The 15,822-nt window shown below is 49.9% G+C and overlaps 1 protein-coding gene across 4 annotated transcripts in view; it reads right to left on the bottom strand.

The window, feature by feature from the left end:
- LOC117969966 (coiled-coil and C2 domain-containing protein 1A-like) overlaps positions 1-15,822 on the bottom strand; it is a 33,710-nt gene that overhangs the window by 12,855 nt on the left and 5,033 nt on the right. Inside the window, exons 1-18 of one of the 4 annotated variants that reach the window (XM_059007002.1) lie at positions 12,470-12,612; positions 12,168-12,298; positions 11,276-11,417; positions 10,364-10,470; positions 9,917-10,012; positions 9,253-9,381; positions 8,344-8,668; positions 7,732-7,841; positions 7,089-7,161; positions 6,782-6,859; positions 6,295-6,425; positions 5,804-5,876; positions 5,456-5,583; positions 4,815-4,965; positions 4,212-4,384; positions 3,564-3,686; positions 2,447-2,505; positions 1,746-1,862 (exon numbers count right to left, since the gene is read on the bottom strand). In XM_059007002.1, the coding sequence (XP_058862985.1) occupies positions 1,746-1,862; positions 2,447-2,505; positions 3,564-3,686; positions 4,212-4,384; positions 4,815-4,965; positions 5,456-5,583; positions 5,804-5,876; positions 6,295-6,425; positions 6,782-6,859; positions 7,089-7,161; positions 7,732-7,841; positions 8,344-8,668; positions 9,253-9,381; positions 9,917-10,012; positions 10,364-10,470; positions 11,276-11,417; positions 12,168-12,227 (2,075 nt within the window). In that variant the 5' untranslated portion in view covers positions 12,228-12,298; positions 12,470-12,612. Of the gene's footprint in view, positions 1-1,745; positions 1,863-2,446; positions 2,506-3,563; positions 3,687-4,211; positions 4,385-4,814; positions 4,966-5,455; positions 5,584-5,803; positions 5,877-6,294; positions 6,426-6,781; positions 6,860-7,088; positions 7,162-7,731; positions 7,842-8,343; positions 8,669-9,252; positions 9,382-9,916; positions 10,013-10,363; positions 10,471-11,275; positions 11,418-12,167; positions 12,299-12,436; positions 12,613-15,822 lie in introns of those variants that run through there. The other 3 variants (XM_059007004.1, XM_059007001.1, XM_059007003.1) reach the window with 3 other exon arrangements.

Below are 15,822 nucleotides of genomic sequence, written 5' to 3'. Positions count from 1 at the left end.
AACCCTGAGGAGAGATCTGACACCTGCAGGGAGCACAGCTCAAAACTACAGCGTCTCCAAGCGTCTTCCACCCCGAGGAGAGATCTGACACCTGCAGGGAGCACAGCTCAAAACTACAGCGTCTCCAAGCGTCTTCCACCCCGAGGAGAGATCTGACACCTGCAGGGAGCACAGCTCAAAACTACAGCATCTCCAAGCGTCTTCCAACCCGAGGAGAGATCTGACACCTGCAGGGAGCACAGCTCAAAACTATAGCACAGCCTCTTCCACCCCGAGGAGAGATCTGACACCTGCAGGCAGCACAGCTCAAAACTACAGCGTCTCCAAGCGTCTTCCAACCCTGAGGAGAGATCTGACACCTGCAGACAGCACAGCTCAAAACTACAGCGCAGCCTCTTCCACCCCGAGGAGAGATCTGACACCTGCAGGCAGAACAGCTCAAAACTACAGCGCAGTCTCTTCCACCCCGAGGAGAGATCTGACACCTGCAGGCAGCACAGCTCAAAACTACAGCGTCTCCAAGCGTCTTCCAACCCGAGGAGAGATCTGACACCTGCAGGCAGAACAGCTCAAAACTACAGCGTCTCCAAGCGTCTTCCAACCCGAGGAGAGATCTGACACCTGCAGGCAGAACAGCTCAAAACTACAGCGTCTCCAAGCGTCTTCCAACCCGAGGAGAGATCTGACACCTGCAGGCAGAACAGCTCAAAACTACAGCGTCTCCAAGCGTCTTCCAACCCTGAGGAGAGATCTGACACCTGCAGGCAGCACAGCTCAAAACTACAGCGCAGCCTCTTCCACCCCGAGGAGAGATCTGACACCTGCAGGGAGCACAGCTCAAAACTACAGCGCAGCCTCTTCCACCCCGAGGAGAGATCTGACACCTGCAGGCAGCACAGCTCAAAACTACAGCACAGCCTCTTCCACCCCGAGGAGAGATCTGACACCTGCAGTTTAATAGTAGTTTTTGTGTTTGGTAATATAATACGTTTTTTAATACGTTCATGAGGTTGTGTGTAGCTTGTCTCCTGTTTTAACAGCAACACAAGTTTCCCCGTGTTTTTCTCATGCGTATAACATGCATTCACCAGTCAGTGTTTTTTCAGTTAACGAAAACTAAAACGAAAATGGCCAAAAACAAAACAAAAATAAACATTTTTAACAGACTAGTAATAGAAACTGGAAAATGTTTAAAAACTAAAATGAGTGTATTGATATTGTTTCACGAAAATAAACAGCACAGCCAAGCTGCAATGCCTCCCTGCTCTGTGGTGCTGCTGCCCAAAGCACACAGGAGAATGCGTTCGCTACACCTACAAAAGTCTCTTAAAATGTAAAGATACTGAAACTGATTTTTTTTTTTTTCTAAAACTGAAATCTTTCTGAAATTTAGTTAACTGAAACTAAAACGAAATAATAAATCTTACCAACTAAATAAAAACTGAACTGAAATGCTGAAACTGAAAAAAAACACACTGAGCCTAGTTCACTGAGCTTGTTCAATCCTCCCTGTGTGTATGGAATGGGATTCCCAGCCACGCTGTCAACGCTGAATCGCTGGGATCCTTTAAGACCCGACTGGACACCGTTTGGGATCAATCAGCTACTAGGACCGGGACGAGCTCTGATGGATCAGAACGGCCTCTTCTCGTTTGTAAGCTGTCTCATTGTTTCAGCGTGCTGGGTTGCACTTCGCTGTGTGTGTATTGAGCGGACGCCACACTGTAAGGGGTGGGGGGCCTCACTTGATGATGTTGAAGGTGCGCTCCTCGTGGTGGAATTTGGGGACGGGGTACCCCTTCCCGTGGGCATGCTTCAGGATCTCCATGTGCTTCTTACACTCCTCGGCCATCCTCTCGAACCTGCGCAGAGAAACGTCATTGAGAAAGACTTCCAGCGGAAACGTCTGTCATTGAGAAAGACTTCCAGCGGAAACGTCTGTCATTGAGAAAGACTTCCAGCGGAAACGTCTGTCATTGAGAAAGACTTCCAGTGGAAACGTTTGTCATTGAGAAAGACTTCCAATGGAAACGTCTGTCATTGAGAGAGACTACCAGCGGAAACGTCTGTCATTGAGAAAGACTTCCAGCGGAAACGTCTGTCATTGAGAAAGACTTCCAGCGGAAACGTCTGTCATTGAGAAAGACTTACAGCGGAAACGTCTGTCATTGAGAAAGACTTCCAGCGGAAACGTCTGTCATTGAGAAAGACTTCCAGCGGAAACGTCTGTCATTGAGAAAGACTTCCAGCGGAAACGTCTGTCATTGAGAAAGACTTCCAGCGGAAACGTTTGTCATTGAGAAAGACTTCCAGCGGAAACGTCTGTCATTGAGTTTATCAAGTTTCTTTTAGTGTTTCAAGTGCAGACACTGAGAAAGACTCCTGTTGGAAGCGTTCGTCTCTTGAGTTTCTATGTGGCTGCAGTGGTCGCTGCTGTCGGACTCACCTGCTGGTCTCGCTCACGTTGCCCAGGTGAGTGAACTGCTTGGAGTAGCTCATGCACTTCTGGAGAGAGAGAGAGAGAGAGGAGAGAAACGCAGGTGAGGCACAGGACACAGCAGAAACAGCAACTCAACGCATTAGAACAGGAAGGAAAGAAAGAGAAAGAAAGAAAGAAAGAAAGAAAGAAAGAAAGACAGAAAAAGGGGGGTTGTGGGCCGGGTGATAGTTACAGGGCTTCTTTGTTGTAACAAACAAAAAGGGAAAAAGTAACCCTTAAATAAACACACTCCCTACCAAAGAGGAAGCAATGCTTGGATTTAAACAGAGCAGAGGAGCGACAGCGTAGAACAGCGAGGCTCTCGAAATAAAAGCCGTGCCGACCAATCATCGATTCAGCTATTAACTGCTGCATCTACAGTACTAACACATTTCCAGCTGCTGGGCTCTGTTGTGTGTGTGTGTGTGTGTGTGTGTCTCTAGCTCTGCTCCTGTTCCCTCGTGCTGTTTATTATAGTGTGTGTGTGTGTGTGTGTGTGTGTGTGTGCGTCTCTAGCTCCGCTCCTGTTACCTCATGCTGTTTATTATAGTGTGTGTGTGCGTCTCCAGCGTCTCTAGCTCCGCTCCTGTTCCCTCGTGCCGTTTATTATAGTGTGTGTGTGCGTCTCCAGCGTCTCTAGCTCCGCTCCTGTTCCCTCGTGCTGTTTATTATAGTGTGTGTGTGCGTCTCCAGCGTCTCTAGCTCCGCTCCTGTTCCCTCGTGCTGTTTATTATAGTGTGTGTGTGTGTGTGTCTCTAGCTCCGCTCCTGTTCCCTCGTGCTGTTTATTATAGTGTGTGTGTGCGTCTCCAGCGTCTCTAGCTCCGCTCCTGTTACCTCGTGCTGTTTATTATAGTGTGTGTGTGCGTCTCCAGCGTCTCTAGCTCCGCTCCTGTTACCTCGTGCTGTTTATTATAGTGTGTGTGTGCGTCTCCAGCGTCTCTAGCTCCGCTCCTGTTCCCTCGTGCTGTTTATTATAGTGTGTGTGTGTGTCTCCAGCGTCTCTAGCTCCGCTCCTGTTCCCTCGTGCTGTTTATTATAGTGTGTGTGTGCGTCTCCAGCGTCTCTAGCTCCGCTCCTGTCACCTCGTGCTGTTGTTTAAGCAGGTCCATCAGGTTGCTGTACTGCTCGGCTGCCCTGTGCGAGACCTGCACTCCTCTCTTCTGCACCAGAACAAAGTCCTCCTCGTTCACCGGGGCTGCTGGCACCTGCGCGGGGGGGGGGGGGGGGGCACACAGGCATGACTCATACCATACTGCAGTGTACTTTACAGTAAGTGCAAATAATAACACGACTAAAATACAATATGAAGCAGGGATTACAACAAGTTATATCTACAGTATCTGCTATAGTGCACCCCGGTGCTCCCGTCACGTACAATTACAAACGGCTTCAGCACTCTTCTGTACAGTACAATGCGTGACCCTGTGTCATTTATGTCAGCTCCTGCATTGGTTTTCCTTTGCATTGATATCTCACTGATTCAGTCCTTCAGAAATCCTGGGATGAACGGCACGCAGTCAGTGTTTCCAAGCATACCGAACTGCTTAGTTGATCTTTTCTGAGCTCAGATGAGATGCCAGTCACAGCATTAACCCGTTTACAAAGTTTACCCATTCTTTACAATGCTTTCCTACGGGATATCTAGTCACTCTGTGTGTGTGTGTGTGTGTGTGTGTCTCCTTGTCTCACTCTCTGTCTCTCTCCGTGTCTCTCCCTCCCTGTCTCCTCACCTTGCTGATGTCCACCGGCAGCCCCCCGCTCGCTGCCTGGATCAGGGGGTCCATGCCCTTGGCATGCCGCAGGTGCTGCTTCGCTCCCTCCAGGTCGTTCTTCTGCTTGGAGCGCAGGGCTGCCTGCATCAGCTGCCGCTTCCTCCCCTCCAGGAAATCCAGCTGCTGCTGGGCTGGGGAGAAACAGCACAGCACAGCTCAGTATAGCAGAGCACAGCACAGTACAGTATAGCAGAGCACAGCACAGCACAGCTCAGTATAGCAGAGCACAGCACAGCATAACACAGCACTGTATAACACAGCACAGCATAACACAGCACTGTATAACACAGCACAGTATAGCAGAGCACAGCAATGTATAACACAGCACTGTATAACACAACACAGCACAGTATAGCAGAGCACAGCACAGTATAACACAGCACTGTATAACACAGCACAGCACAGTATAGCAGAGCACAGCACAGTATAACACAGCACTGTATAACACAGCACAGCACAGTATAGCAGAGCACAGCACAGTATAACACAGCACAGTATAGCAGAGCACAGCACTGTATAACACCGCTGACAGTCTCCACTGTGACAGTGTGATCGAGTTACCTTTACTTTGGAGCTTGGTGGCTGCTTTGGCCGAGCCTTGCCCCACTGGGACAGGGCCCCCTGCTGGAGGCCCCCTGGGCTGGGGGTGCTGGGGGGGGGTCCGTGCCTGAGCAGTGCCTACCGGCCTCACCACAGCGGGGCGCGCCGCTGGCTGGGGGGGGGGGGAGGGGGGTTGGGGGAGAGAGAGAGAGGAATCAGGGTTTAGATTCGTTCATTCAGAATGTCAACGACAAATCACTTGAAACGTTTAAACCACAACAGGCTCTATATAAAACAGAGTGAGGCCGTTAAGAACAGCTCTCTGTCCGTCGTCTTATTTAGATTGAATGACCTGTGAGGTGTTTCTCAGTGTTCGGTGGCTCCTCTAATCAAGTTGAGAGCGTGCTCTCTGTTGCAGTCTCTGTATGACAGCTCGACACAGCGGAGAGTGTGTGAGAATGAAACGCACTCTGAGCTTGATGAGATGCAGTCACCGAACACTCTGAAACATACAGCGTGCCGGTGTTTCTTATTTCACACCTCCTCGACACTCGCACTTATTTTTGTGTCGATCAATTGAATGGACCCCACTGTCAGCTCTGTGACTCTGGGTGACAGAAGGGGGGGGGTCGGTTACTGTGAATTCGGGGTTCACGGCTCACCTTGACTCCTCCCTCGCCCCCCTCCCCCTCCTCCTCATCCTGATTGGCCAGCTTCATGGCAGTCTCCAGCACTCCCATGATGCTCTGATCCCCAGCGGAGCCCTCGGTCCCCTGGATGGGAGGGAAGCCTGTCAGGGAAGAGAAACGCAGCAGAGTTAATACAGCGCCTTTCACACACGCGCGCACACTGACAGACAAGAGACACGCACACACACACAGGAACACTGACACACGCGCTGACACACACACACTGACGCACACACACTGACTGACAAGAGACACGCACACACACACAGGAACACTGACACACGCGCTGACACACACTGACACACACACTCACTCTCTCACCAGGTGGCACAGGGAGGTCAGACAGATTGACGGCTCGTCCTGCTTTGTGAGCTCGGATTGCATCCTGGTATTGCTGCAAAGAAAACAAGACAAAGTCACCACGGGAGACAGAAATAACACAAGATTCTTAAAATGTACCGTGAACAACATGTGCTCCATACCGAGTTCTGTATACTGCGCTGTGCTGTACTGTACACTCTACACACAACACTGTGAGCTCTGTACTGTACACTCTATACACAACACTGTGAGCTCTGTACTGTACACTCTATACACAACACTGTGAGCTCTGTACTGTACACTCTACACACAACACTGTGAGCTGTAGCGTCTCCTCTGTTTGCTGCTGTACACCGTGTGTGTAGCCCTGACCTGTTAGAAATACCCAACGAAACGCAACCTCCCGGACGAGCGTTTGGACGGGCAGTCTTTTTTTCTCCGTGGAAACGCTTGTCAGGGAGTGCTTGCAGTGTGCCTCTCGCAGCCCTTGCCTTGACGATGCGCTGGTGCATGCGTGTCTTGCGCTCCTCCCCCTGTCCCTTGGCCTGCGCCGCTGCGCTCTGGTAGCGTTCCATCCGCTGCTGCAGCGCCTCCGAGAGATCCCGGGGGGCTGGGGGGGGGGCTGCGGAGACACGAACCAGATACACAACATCACACTGATACACGACATCACACCGATACACGACATCACACCGATACACGACATCACACCGATACACAAACCAGAGACACAAACCAGAGACACAACATCACACTGATACACGAACCAGATACACAACATCACACTGATACACAAAACAGAGACACAACATCACACTGATACACAACACAAACCAGAGACACAACCTATTTGAAGATACTAAAAGAAACTCACAAGCCTGCTACACAACACTGTCGAAACGTTTCCCACTGAAGTTTCTTTTGAGCCTTTCTGAACTCGCACAGTATCAAAGGGAAGTGTCACGGCACTGTACTTACCAGAGTCAGCAGCAGGGGGCGCTGCCGGCGGGGTCGACTGCTGAGTGGGAGGGGCCGGTCTGTCCGTCACAGCCTGGTCTGATGTAAACGAAGGAAGCAGATAAAAGACTGAAGACCCCACAATAAGAACATACCCACAGAATTACTCCTGCTCTGAATGCCCTTACCAAGTTTCATCGCAAGAAACAAACCTAATTGAATCCTAATTGAATTCAATAAATCCTTCTTAAATTTAGCTTGAGACTGGTGGCACACTTCTGCTATATGGAAAAGCTGAACGCCCCCCGGATGCATTCTCCAGACTCACCAGGAGGGGGCGGCATGTTGCTCAGATCCACGGGCTTGCCTCGGTCTACAGCCTCCAGCACCGGGTCGAATCTCTAAGCAGGAGCACAGAGAAATGAAAATGAACAGAATCCAGGTACACTGCACTGTACCCCCGTGTGCTGTATACTTCCACCTGTGTGCTGAGCCGTACAGCTGAGGACAAAAGTTTTGTATCTGCCCGAGAGAATGAACTACTGCTTCATAACGTGGAATGAAACCTTCACGTTAACATACTGAATCACACACCGCTTTGGAGTTTTCAAATCTTCTCTACAACGAAATTGAAAAATCGGACATTTCAAAACATGAAATACTGTACTACTGTAATGGCTTCCGGTAGACCTTTCGCGATTTCATTTTGTCCTTTCTTTGATTACATGACATTAAATAATAAGTAATGATAAATTACTTTCATATGTTCTTTTTTTTTTTTTTTTTTTAAATGATGTCTCAACCCTAAAATTCTAGGTGATGCAAAACTTTTGACCAGAGCTGTATGCATATATACAGCCTTGATGATCCAGACTGATCTGCTAGCCACCGTGTGCTCGGCTCACACAGCCCTCGACGGTTCCTGCAGGGTTTGGGGTGCAGTGTCCCCAGCACTGGCAGCAGCTCTGTACCTTGGCTATGCTGTAGTGTCTCCTGGCCAGCTCGCTGTCTCCACTCTGCTTGGCTTGAAGAGCAGCAAGCTTGTACTCCCTCTGTCGACTGAGGAGAGCGGACTTCACGCCTAGGGAGAGGGGCCGAGGACAGGAAGCTTACAGAATACTGCAAGACAAGCGTTTCGACGACAAGACAACTGAACTTGTCATTTCAATTTTACATATATATTTTTTTTCAGTATTTCTACATCACACTAATAAGGCTGTAACGATGAAGGAACATAACAAACCTAAAACAGCCGTAGCATTTCAACGTTCACGAAAACGCGCCGTTTTACCAGGGATCTTAGAATAGATTCTCCTTTCATTTAAAAAAAGTGTTTTCTAAAAGCACAGCGTCCCCATGCACTGTAAAACCACTGCAAGCGAATACTGTGTGTGAAAGATCACGGAACTGAAAAGTGAACTAAAAACACTAAATCGATTTGTCTATTTCATTGTAAAACTTCCACCACAGTTTAGCCGGTGAACGGCACAGAAAAGGCTTCAAATGCTGAATCACGTTAAACGCAGACTGGCTGGCTCCTCCAGCCAGCCCGTGGTTGAGTCACCCCTCTCCCTCCTTCATACCTGAGTGCGGGGTGCTCTGCACGGGGGTGAGGGGTGAGATGAGGGGGGTGTCTGGAGTCGTGGTCAGGGAGTGCGGAGGGGGGGCGAGCAGGGAAGGCTTGGGGAGGGTTTGGGGAGGTTTGGGGAGCACAGGGGGGTAGTCTGGGGCGGGGGGGCTGGGGCTCCGCGTGATCACAGCGGGGGGGGTGGGGATGGGTGCGGGAACAGCCTCCGGGCTCTGGGAAGGGGCAGGAGCGGGCGTGTTGCCCGTGGCGACGGGAGGCGGGATCTCCTCCTCGTTGATGCTCCTCCCCTTTTTGACGGATGCCAGCATCGACTCCAGGGTCTGTAGCAGGAAACACAGAGACAGGCAGTGAAAGATTCACAAGGCACAGCTCACTGCAGTTCACCAAGTTCACCCGAGTATCTGAACCAAGCATCCCTTCATTAAACGATCACTTGATCCTATTATGGCCCATCAGGAGTGTCCCATGTGTCGTGATGCACAGCGGGGTACACGTAGCGGGACGTCAGGCTATCGCTACACCCCTAGGTATATTTTGTGTGTGTGTGCGTGTGCGGGGGGGGGTGTGGGGGTGTGTGTGTGCGCGTGTCCTCACCTTCAGCCCCCTCTCGTAGCGTCGTGCTCGGCTGCTCTCCCCGTGTGTGTGTGTGTGTGTGTGTGTGTGTGTGTGTGTGTGCGCGTGTGCGGGGGGGGTGGGGGGGGGTTGTGTGTGGGGGGGTGGGTGTGTGTGTGTAGGGGGGTGTCCTCACCTTCAGCCCCCTCTCGTAGCGTCGTGCTCGGCTGCTCTCCCCGTGTGTGTGTGTGTGTGTGTGTGTGTGTGTGTGTGTGTGCGCGTGTGCGGGGGGGGGTGGGGGGGGGGTTGTGTGTGGGGGGGTGGGTGTGTGTGTGTAGGGGGGTGTCCTCACCTTCAGCCCCCTCTCGTAGCGTCGTGCTCGGCTGCTCTCCCCGGTGCTCTTGGCGATGGCCGCGGCTGACCTGTACATCGAGATGCGCTCCGAGAGAGTGGACTCCACACCGCCTGAGCTGGGACGAGCCTGGGGACAGGGGACGGGGGACACAGATGTGAGTTAAAATTACACAGAGATAGCGGAATAATGACCATCAAAAAACCTTGTCTCACTCAAATGGCTCCGCAATGGGAGTCATTATTATTATTATTATTATTATTATTATTATTATTATCATTATTATTATTATTATTATTATTATTATTATTATTATTATTATTATTATTACCGCAGTTTGTCTTTGTAGTTTTTCTGGATCATTTTTAACTGGCAGGATCTACCTGCTGTTTGCTGTTATGATAACTTACTCTGATTTTTTGAAGTGCAAAAGTCAAGTTGAAATGTTAATGTATCAGTTAAATACATACTGCCTGTGTTCTGATTTTTATCAAAGGAAAATCTATTTGGTATTTAATGGGTTAAATCCAACATTTCATAAAGACTGAGATCAAAGTGTCATTGACTGCTATTTATTAATACCGATTGATTTTTGTCCCACTGCGCACACACACACACACACACACACACACACACACACACACACACACACTGACACACTCACCTGACTGGTGGTAATGGGAGCTGCAGGGGGGGGTCTGGCCTGCACTGGGGGTGGGGCTGCTTGTGCCTCGTCCTCCAAAACCTCGCTGAGCTCCGCCTGGGAATGAACAGACACAGATAGATACAGACAGACACACAGACAGACAGGTAGATACAGACAGACACACAGACAGACAGGTAGATACAGACAGACACACGGACAGACAGGTAGATACAGACAGACACACAGACAGACAGGTAGATACAGACAGACACACAGACAGACAGGTAGATACAGACACACAGACAGATAGATACAGACACACAGACAGACAGACAGACAGACACAGACAGATACAGACAGATAGATACAGACTGACAGAGACAGACAGACAGACACAGACAGATACAGACAGAGCCAGACAGACAGACACACGCTGTGCAGCGCGTTAGTGGAGGGGCTGCTTACCATGAGGTCTTCATCCTCCTCCAGCCCCTCGCTGTCCTCCTCTTCCTCATCCAGATCCCTCATGCAGAGCGCAGCCATGCGCTCGATATCCGCCATGGGCAGGGGGGCTGGGGAGAGAGGCACGGGGGGGGGGGGGGGTCGTTTTTAATTTGAATTGGATTTTATTCTTTGGATTCAAAGGCTTGAAAAGCCTGTTTGTCTTGTCAATGTCCCAGAGAGCCATCTCTCACACACCCGCTGCGCATTACAAACCCCAACCCGAACCCCAACCAACCCGAACCCAGACTGACTGCCGGTTATTAACGCGATCGCAGCCAACACATGGTTTTCATGACTGTGCCCTGCCCTGCCCTGCCCTGCCCTGCCCTGCCCTGCGCTGCCCTGCCCTGCCCTGCCCTGCCCTGCGCTGCCCTGCCCTGCCCTGCCCTGCCCTGCCCTGCGCTGCCCTGCCCTGCCCTGCGCTGCCCTGCCCTGCCCTGCCCTGCCCTGCGCTGCCCTGCCCTGCCCTGCCCTGCCCTGCCCTGCGCTGCCCTGCCCTGCGCTGCCCTGCCCTGCCCTGCGCTGCCCTGCCCTGCCCTGCCCTGCGCTGCCCTGCCCTGCCCTGCCCTGCCCTGCGCTGCCCTGCCCTGCCCTGCCCTGCCCTGCGCTGCCCTGCCCTGCGCTGCCCTGCCCTGCCCTGCGCTGCCCTGCCCTGCCCTGCCCTGCCCTGCCCTGCCCTGCGCTGCCCTGCCCTGCCCTGCCCTGCCCTGCGCTGCCCTGCCCTGCCCTGCCCTGCCCTGCGCTGCCCTGCCCTGCGCTGCCCTGCCCTGCCCTGCGCTGCCCTGCCCTGCGCTGCCCTGCCCTGCCCTGCCCTGCCCTGCCCTGCGCTCCCGTCTCAGGCGCGCAAAGGCTTCTTCATTTCCAGACACTCACTCTTGCCCTCGTGCCCCGGCTCTCTCCCGCCCGCTGGCTTCTCCCTCACCAGGGCCAGCAGCTCATCCTCCAGCTCAGCATCGCCCTCCCCCTCCGCCCCCATGGCCATCGCCTCGGGGGAGAAATCCAGGAGCAGGCCCATCTGTGGAGGAACGGCAAGAGAATGTAAACGAAGTGCTGGTTTCACAGACCATTGCCAACCAAAAGCACAGCGAGCAGAAAGACACAAAGGCTGGTTTCACATACAGGTGGTGCCGTGAAACCAAACCGTTCAGAGCACAGCGATCAGACACATCTGAAGGCTGGTTTCACATACCGGTGCTGTGAAACCAACCCTTTCAAAGCACAGTGATAATAAACACCTAAAAGCTACTGTGAAACCAACTGGTCAAGAGCCCTGGTTTAATAGACCACGGTTTTCACTCATCTTGTATTGGTGCATGGGGGTGTGAAACCAATCTTCCAAAAACAACAGTACACACCACGACGGCTGGTTTCACAGGTCCCAGTGAGCACTCAGCTTGGACACACAGGGTGGAACACTCGTTGGCCAATGAGATCGCTCCCTCTATTCTTGCCTCTATTGAGATTATTGATGTCTACCCGTTCAAGACAGACCCGTTCGGGAATGCCCTGCCCGCTGGGTGTAACCAAAACAATATTTACTTAATAATAATAATAATAATAATAATAATAATAATAATAATAATACACACTGGATAAGGGCAAACAGACAGTAAGAAGTTATATCTTAGCGAGGGATGATTTCAATACAGTACGTCGTGGATTGAGCCGTGTGGGCAGCTCGCTCGCTCGCTCGCTGTTTCTGTGACACACACACCTGCCGGCAGGTAAGCGCACCTGTTTCCTCTGAACTCCGGGGCGGACTCACCTGCCGCGCAGCCGCAGCGCCCTGTCCCTTCGGCCGCGGCGGGGCCGCTTTTCTGTTCATGCTGGTCTTCCTGTCCCGACACAAGCAGAGAGGCGCACTCGCGAAACTCCGGTGAACAGCAACCCCACGGTCTTTAAAATAAAGAAATGCAAATGAACCAGGAGCAAGCTGACGAGGATCAAAAACAGAAAACACAACCACCTCCCTCCCCCCTTTGCAAAACAAAACCTATTCACAGAAATAAACAGCAACCGCCACGGTATCTGTACCTGTTTCCAATGTCGTTATTTGAAGGAGCCCACCTGCGGCTGCTGTTTCTGATGCTCTCAGTGTTGCTTTTTATCCGATCTCGACTGCAGTAATCAAAACACAACTACCGTCATCAGTCGCGTTTGCTCAGTAACTTCCTGACTTCTCTAGGACTGTATAAAGCAGGACAGGACAGTCAATCCCGTGATGCACTTCGGCACGCAATTACAGGCGCCATTTCTGGAGCCCACTCAGTATTATTATTATTATTATTATTTATTTCTTAGCAGACGCCCTTATCCAGGGCGACTTACAATTGTTACAAGATATCACATTATTTTTACATACAATTCCCCATTTATACAGTTGGGTTTTTACTGGAGCAATCTAGGTAAAGTACCTTGCTCAAGGGTACAGCAGCAGTGTCCCCCCCACCTGGGATTGAACCCACGACCCTCCGGTCAAGAGTCCAGAGCCCTGACCGCTACTCCACACTGCTGCCCTGAATACACTGAATACATTAGATTATAAGAGAACATGAGAAAGTTTACAAACGAGAGGAGGTCCCATTCAGCCCATCTTGCTCGTTTTGTTGTTAGTAGCTTATTGATCCCAGAATCTCATCAAGCAGCTTCTTGAAGGATCCCAGGGTGTCAGCTTCAACAACATTACTGGGGAGTTGGTTCCAGACCCTCACGATTCTCTGTGTAAAAAAAAGTGCCTCCTATTTTCTGTTCTGAATGCCCCTTTATCTAATCTCCATTTGTGACCCCTGGTCCTTGCTGTGTTGCAGCGCCAGGATATACCAGTGTTTTATTTTTAAATAACAGTACAAAATATCGTTAATATAAAGTGACTGACTGTTATTAATGTGAATTAATGCTTGATTGTGTCAAGAGACATTTTGCCAAGTTAATTAATAAGTTAGCATTGCGAGCGCTCTGCGGGCTCCAGGAATGGCTGCACTGTTTACTAACTCCGCCCGCTTGTGACGTCATTCTCCTACCCTTCTTTATTTAGTCCTAGATTTCCTTCTAGGAGTATAAGGATTGTCTTACTTTTTCACTTCAATGCGCAAGCGCAGCTGTGAACAGAGGGAGCGACGCTGGGAAACAGTCCAGAGCCCTAACCACTACCCCACACTGCTGCCCTGGAAATAAACATTAGGAAATAAACGCTGATAAAAAATGCAATATAATATTGTCAATAAAGTGTTTTTTTTAATGGCTGTTTATACCGAAATGAAACGCATTAGTTAATTATATGATACACAAACCATTGCTGGAAGACATTGACAGCTGTCTTTACAGTGCGAGGCTTTATCTGCGCGATTCAGTGCTTTGACCGCCCTCTCATTCCTGTTCAGACGAGTTGAAACGTCACGCATCTCCCGTGGGGGTTCAATAATGTGACTAGACCATTCTCCTGACGGGTAGTTCTGTATGGCAGCGTTAATGTCATTACAAAGATGCAAGATTTTGTTGCCGCATGTCAGTCTTGGATCGTGTGATGGATTGTATAGTATAACTGAACAGCGAAACACGTGGCTTCGTTTAGTTTTGTGTTTTTGTAATCGTTCATATATATTTTTGTCATTTTACCTTTTTGATGTTTTGATAATCGTGGGAAAAGGCACTGCAGGAGGAATTGTATTTATCTTGCTCTTAATTGTATTATTACTTGTACTGTGATACTTGAAATGTATTTGCTTTCGATTGTAAGTCGCCCTGGATAAGGGCGTCTGCTAAGAAATAAATAATAATAATAATAATAATAATAATAATAATAATAATAATAATAATAATAATAATTACGTATAATACCGGAAATTCACATGTATTATTATTATTATTATTATTATTATTATTATTATTATTATTATTATTATACAACGTGTTGCAACTACAAATAAACAATCCTAATATTAATTACAGCACAGTGTTATCATTTTTTAACTTTTTAAAAGAAATGACACTTTTAAAAACATTGTGAAAGGTATTTACACCCATGCTGTTGGATATCGCTGATGTATTTGAACAGACCCCAGCAGTCGTTGATCGAATTGTTTAATGTATTTATTTTAATGACAGAAGCGTTCTGTCTTGACCAAGCAAATAAAATTAACACCACATCATGCAACACATCATTAAAACACACACATGGAAAATAAAGAAACAGGCAGATTTGTAGATTGCATTATAAGGTAGTGAAGTAGTTTTTTTTTTTTATTATTTCCCACGTCGTATTTCTCTTTTCTGGACACAATTCCATTCACTGGTCGGCGAGTTTTGTTATTTTGTCATTTTTAAGATTTTCTCAACCCACCGACAGCAATGAATGTGCATCGGGACCGTCTCATACCTGCAGTCCTGCGCGTCGACAGCAGAGGGCGGTGTTCAGCTGTTAAATTATTTTCATTGACAGTTTTTATTGGCCCCTCCCAATAAGAATGAACAACAACACGGATTCTGAAGAGTTTTGCACATCAGCGGGGTTACAAACAGCACAGCGTACGTTCAGTGTGTATTATATTCATACAGTCTAGCACTGTTTAAATGGAAGTATGGATGCTGTAGGTTTTCAGTGTTAGACAGTGCTGTATGTCCGCCTGTCTGTGCTGGTGCTGCTGTGGGTGTGTGGGGAGCTCAGGGTACACTCAGCGATCGATGGTTTTCACTCTGAACAAAAAAAAACTCACCGACAGCGTTGAATGTTCCCCTGGCAGCCCTGAGCTGCGTTGGGACCCCGATGTTCACATCTCCTCTCCTGCTGTCCTCTCTCTCACACTCCCCACTCCCCTGATTCTCCCATTCTCTCTTTCCCCCTCTCTCAACTCTCCACCCATTTTCTCTGCTCATCTCTCTATCTCTCTCATTAAACCCCAGCTTTCTCTACCTCCCTCTCCTCCCCTCTTCACTCCTCTTCTTTCTGTCTCCCTGTCCCTCCATCATCTCTCTCACTCCCTTCTGCATCCTATCTCCTCTTATCTCCCCTCTCTCCTCTCCTCTCCCCTCTCTCTCATCTCCCTCTATCCTCTCCTCTCATCTCTCTCTCTCCTCTCTCCCCTCTCATCTCCCCTCTCCTCTCTCCCCTCTCATCTCTCCTCTCTCCTCTCTCCCCTCTCCCCTCTCCCCTCTCCCCTCTCATCTCCTCTCTCCTCTCCCCTCTCCCCTCTCATCTCCTCTCTCCTCTCTCATCTCCTCTCTCCTCTCTCTCCCCTCTCATCTTCCCTCTCCCCTCTCATCTCCTCTCTCCTCTCTCCTCTCCCCTCTCATCTCCTCTCTCCCCTCTCATCTCCCCTCTCCCCTCTCATCTCCTCTCTCCTCTCTCATCTCCCCTCTCATCTCCTCTCTCCTCTCTCATCTCCCCTCTCATCTCCCCTCTCCTCTCCCCTCTCATCTCCCCT

This window comes from Acipenser ruthenus, chromosome 34, assembly GCF_902713425.1.
Source record: "Acipenser ruthenus chromosome 34, fAciRut3.2 maternal haplotype, whole genome shotgun sequence".
In the NCBI taxonomy this organism is placed as follows: domain Eukaryota; kingdom Metazoa; phylum Chordata; class Actinopteri; order Acipenseriformes; family Acipenseridae; genus Acipenser; species Acipenser ruthenus.
This window is presented reverse-complemented; position numbering and strand designations above follow the sequence as displayed.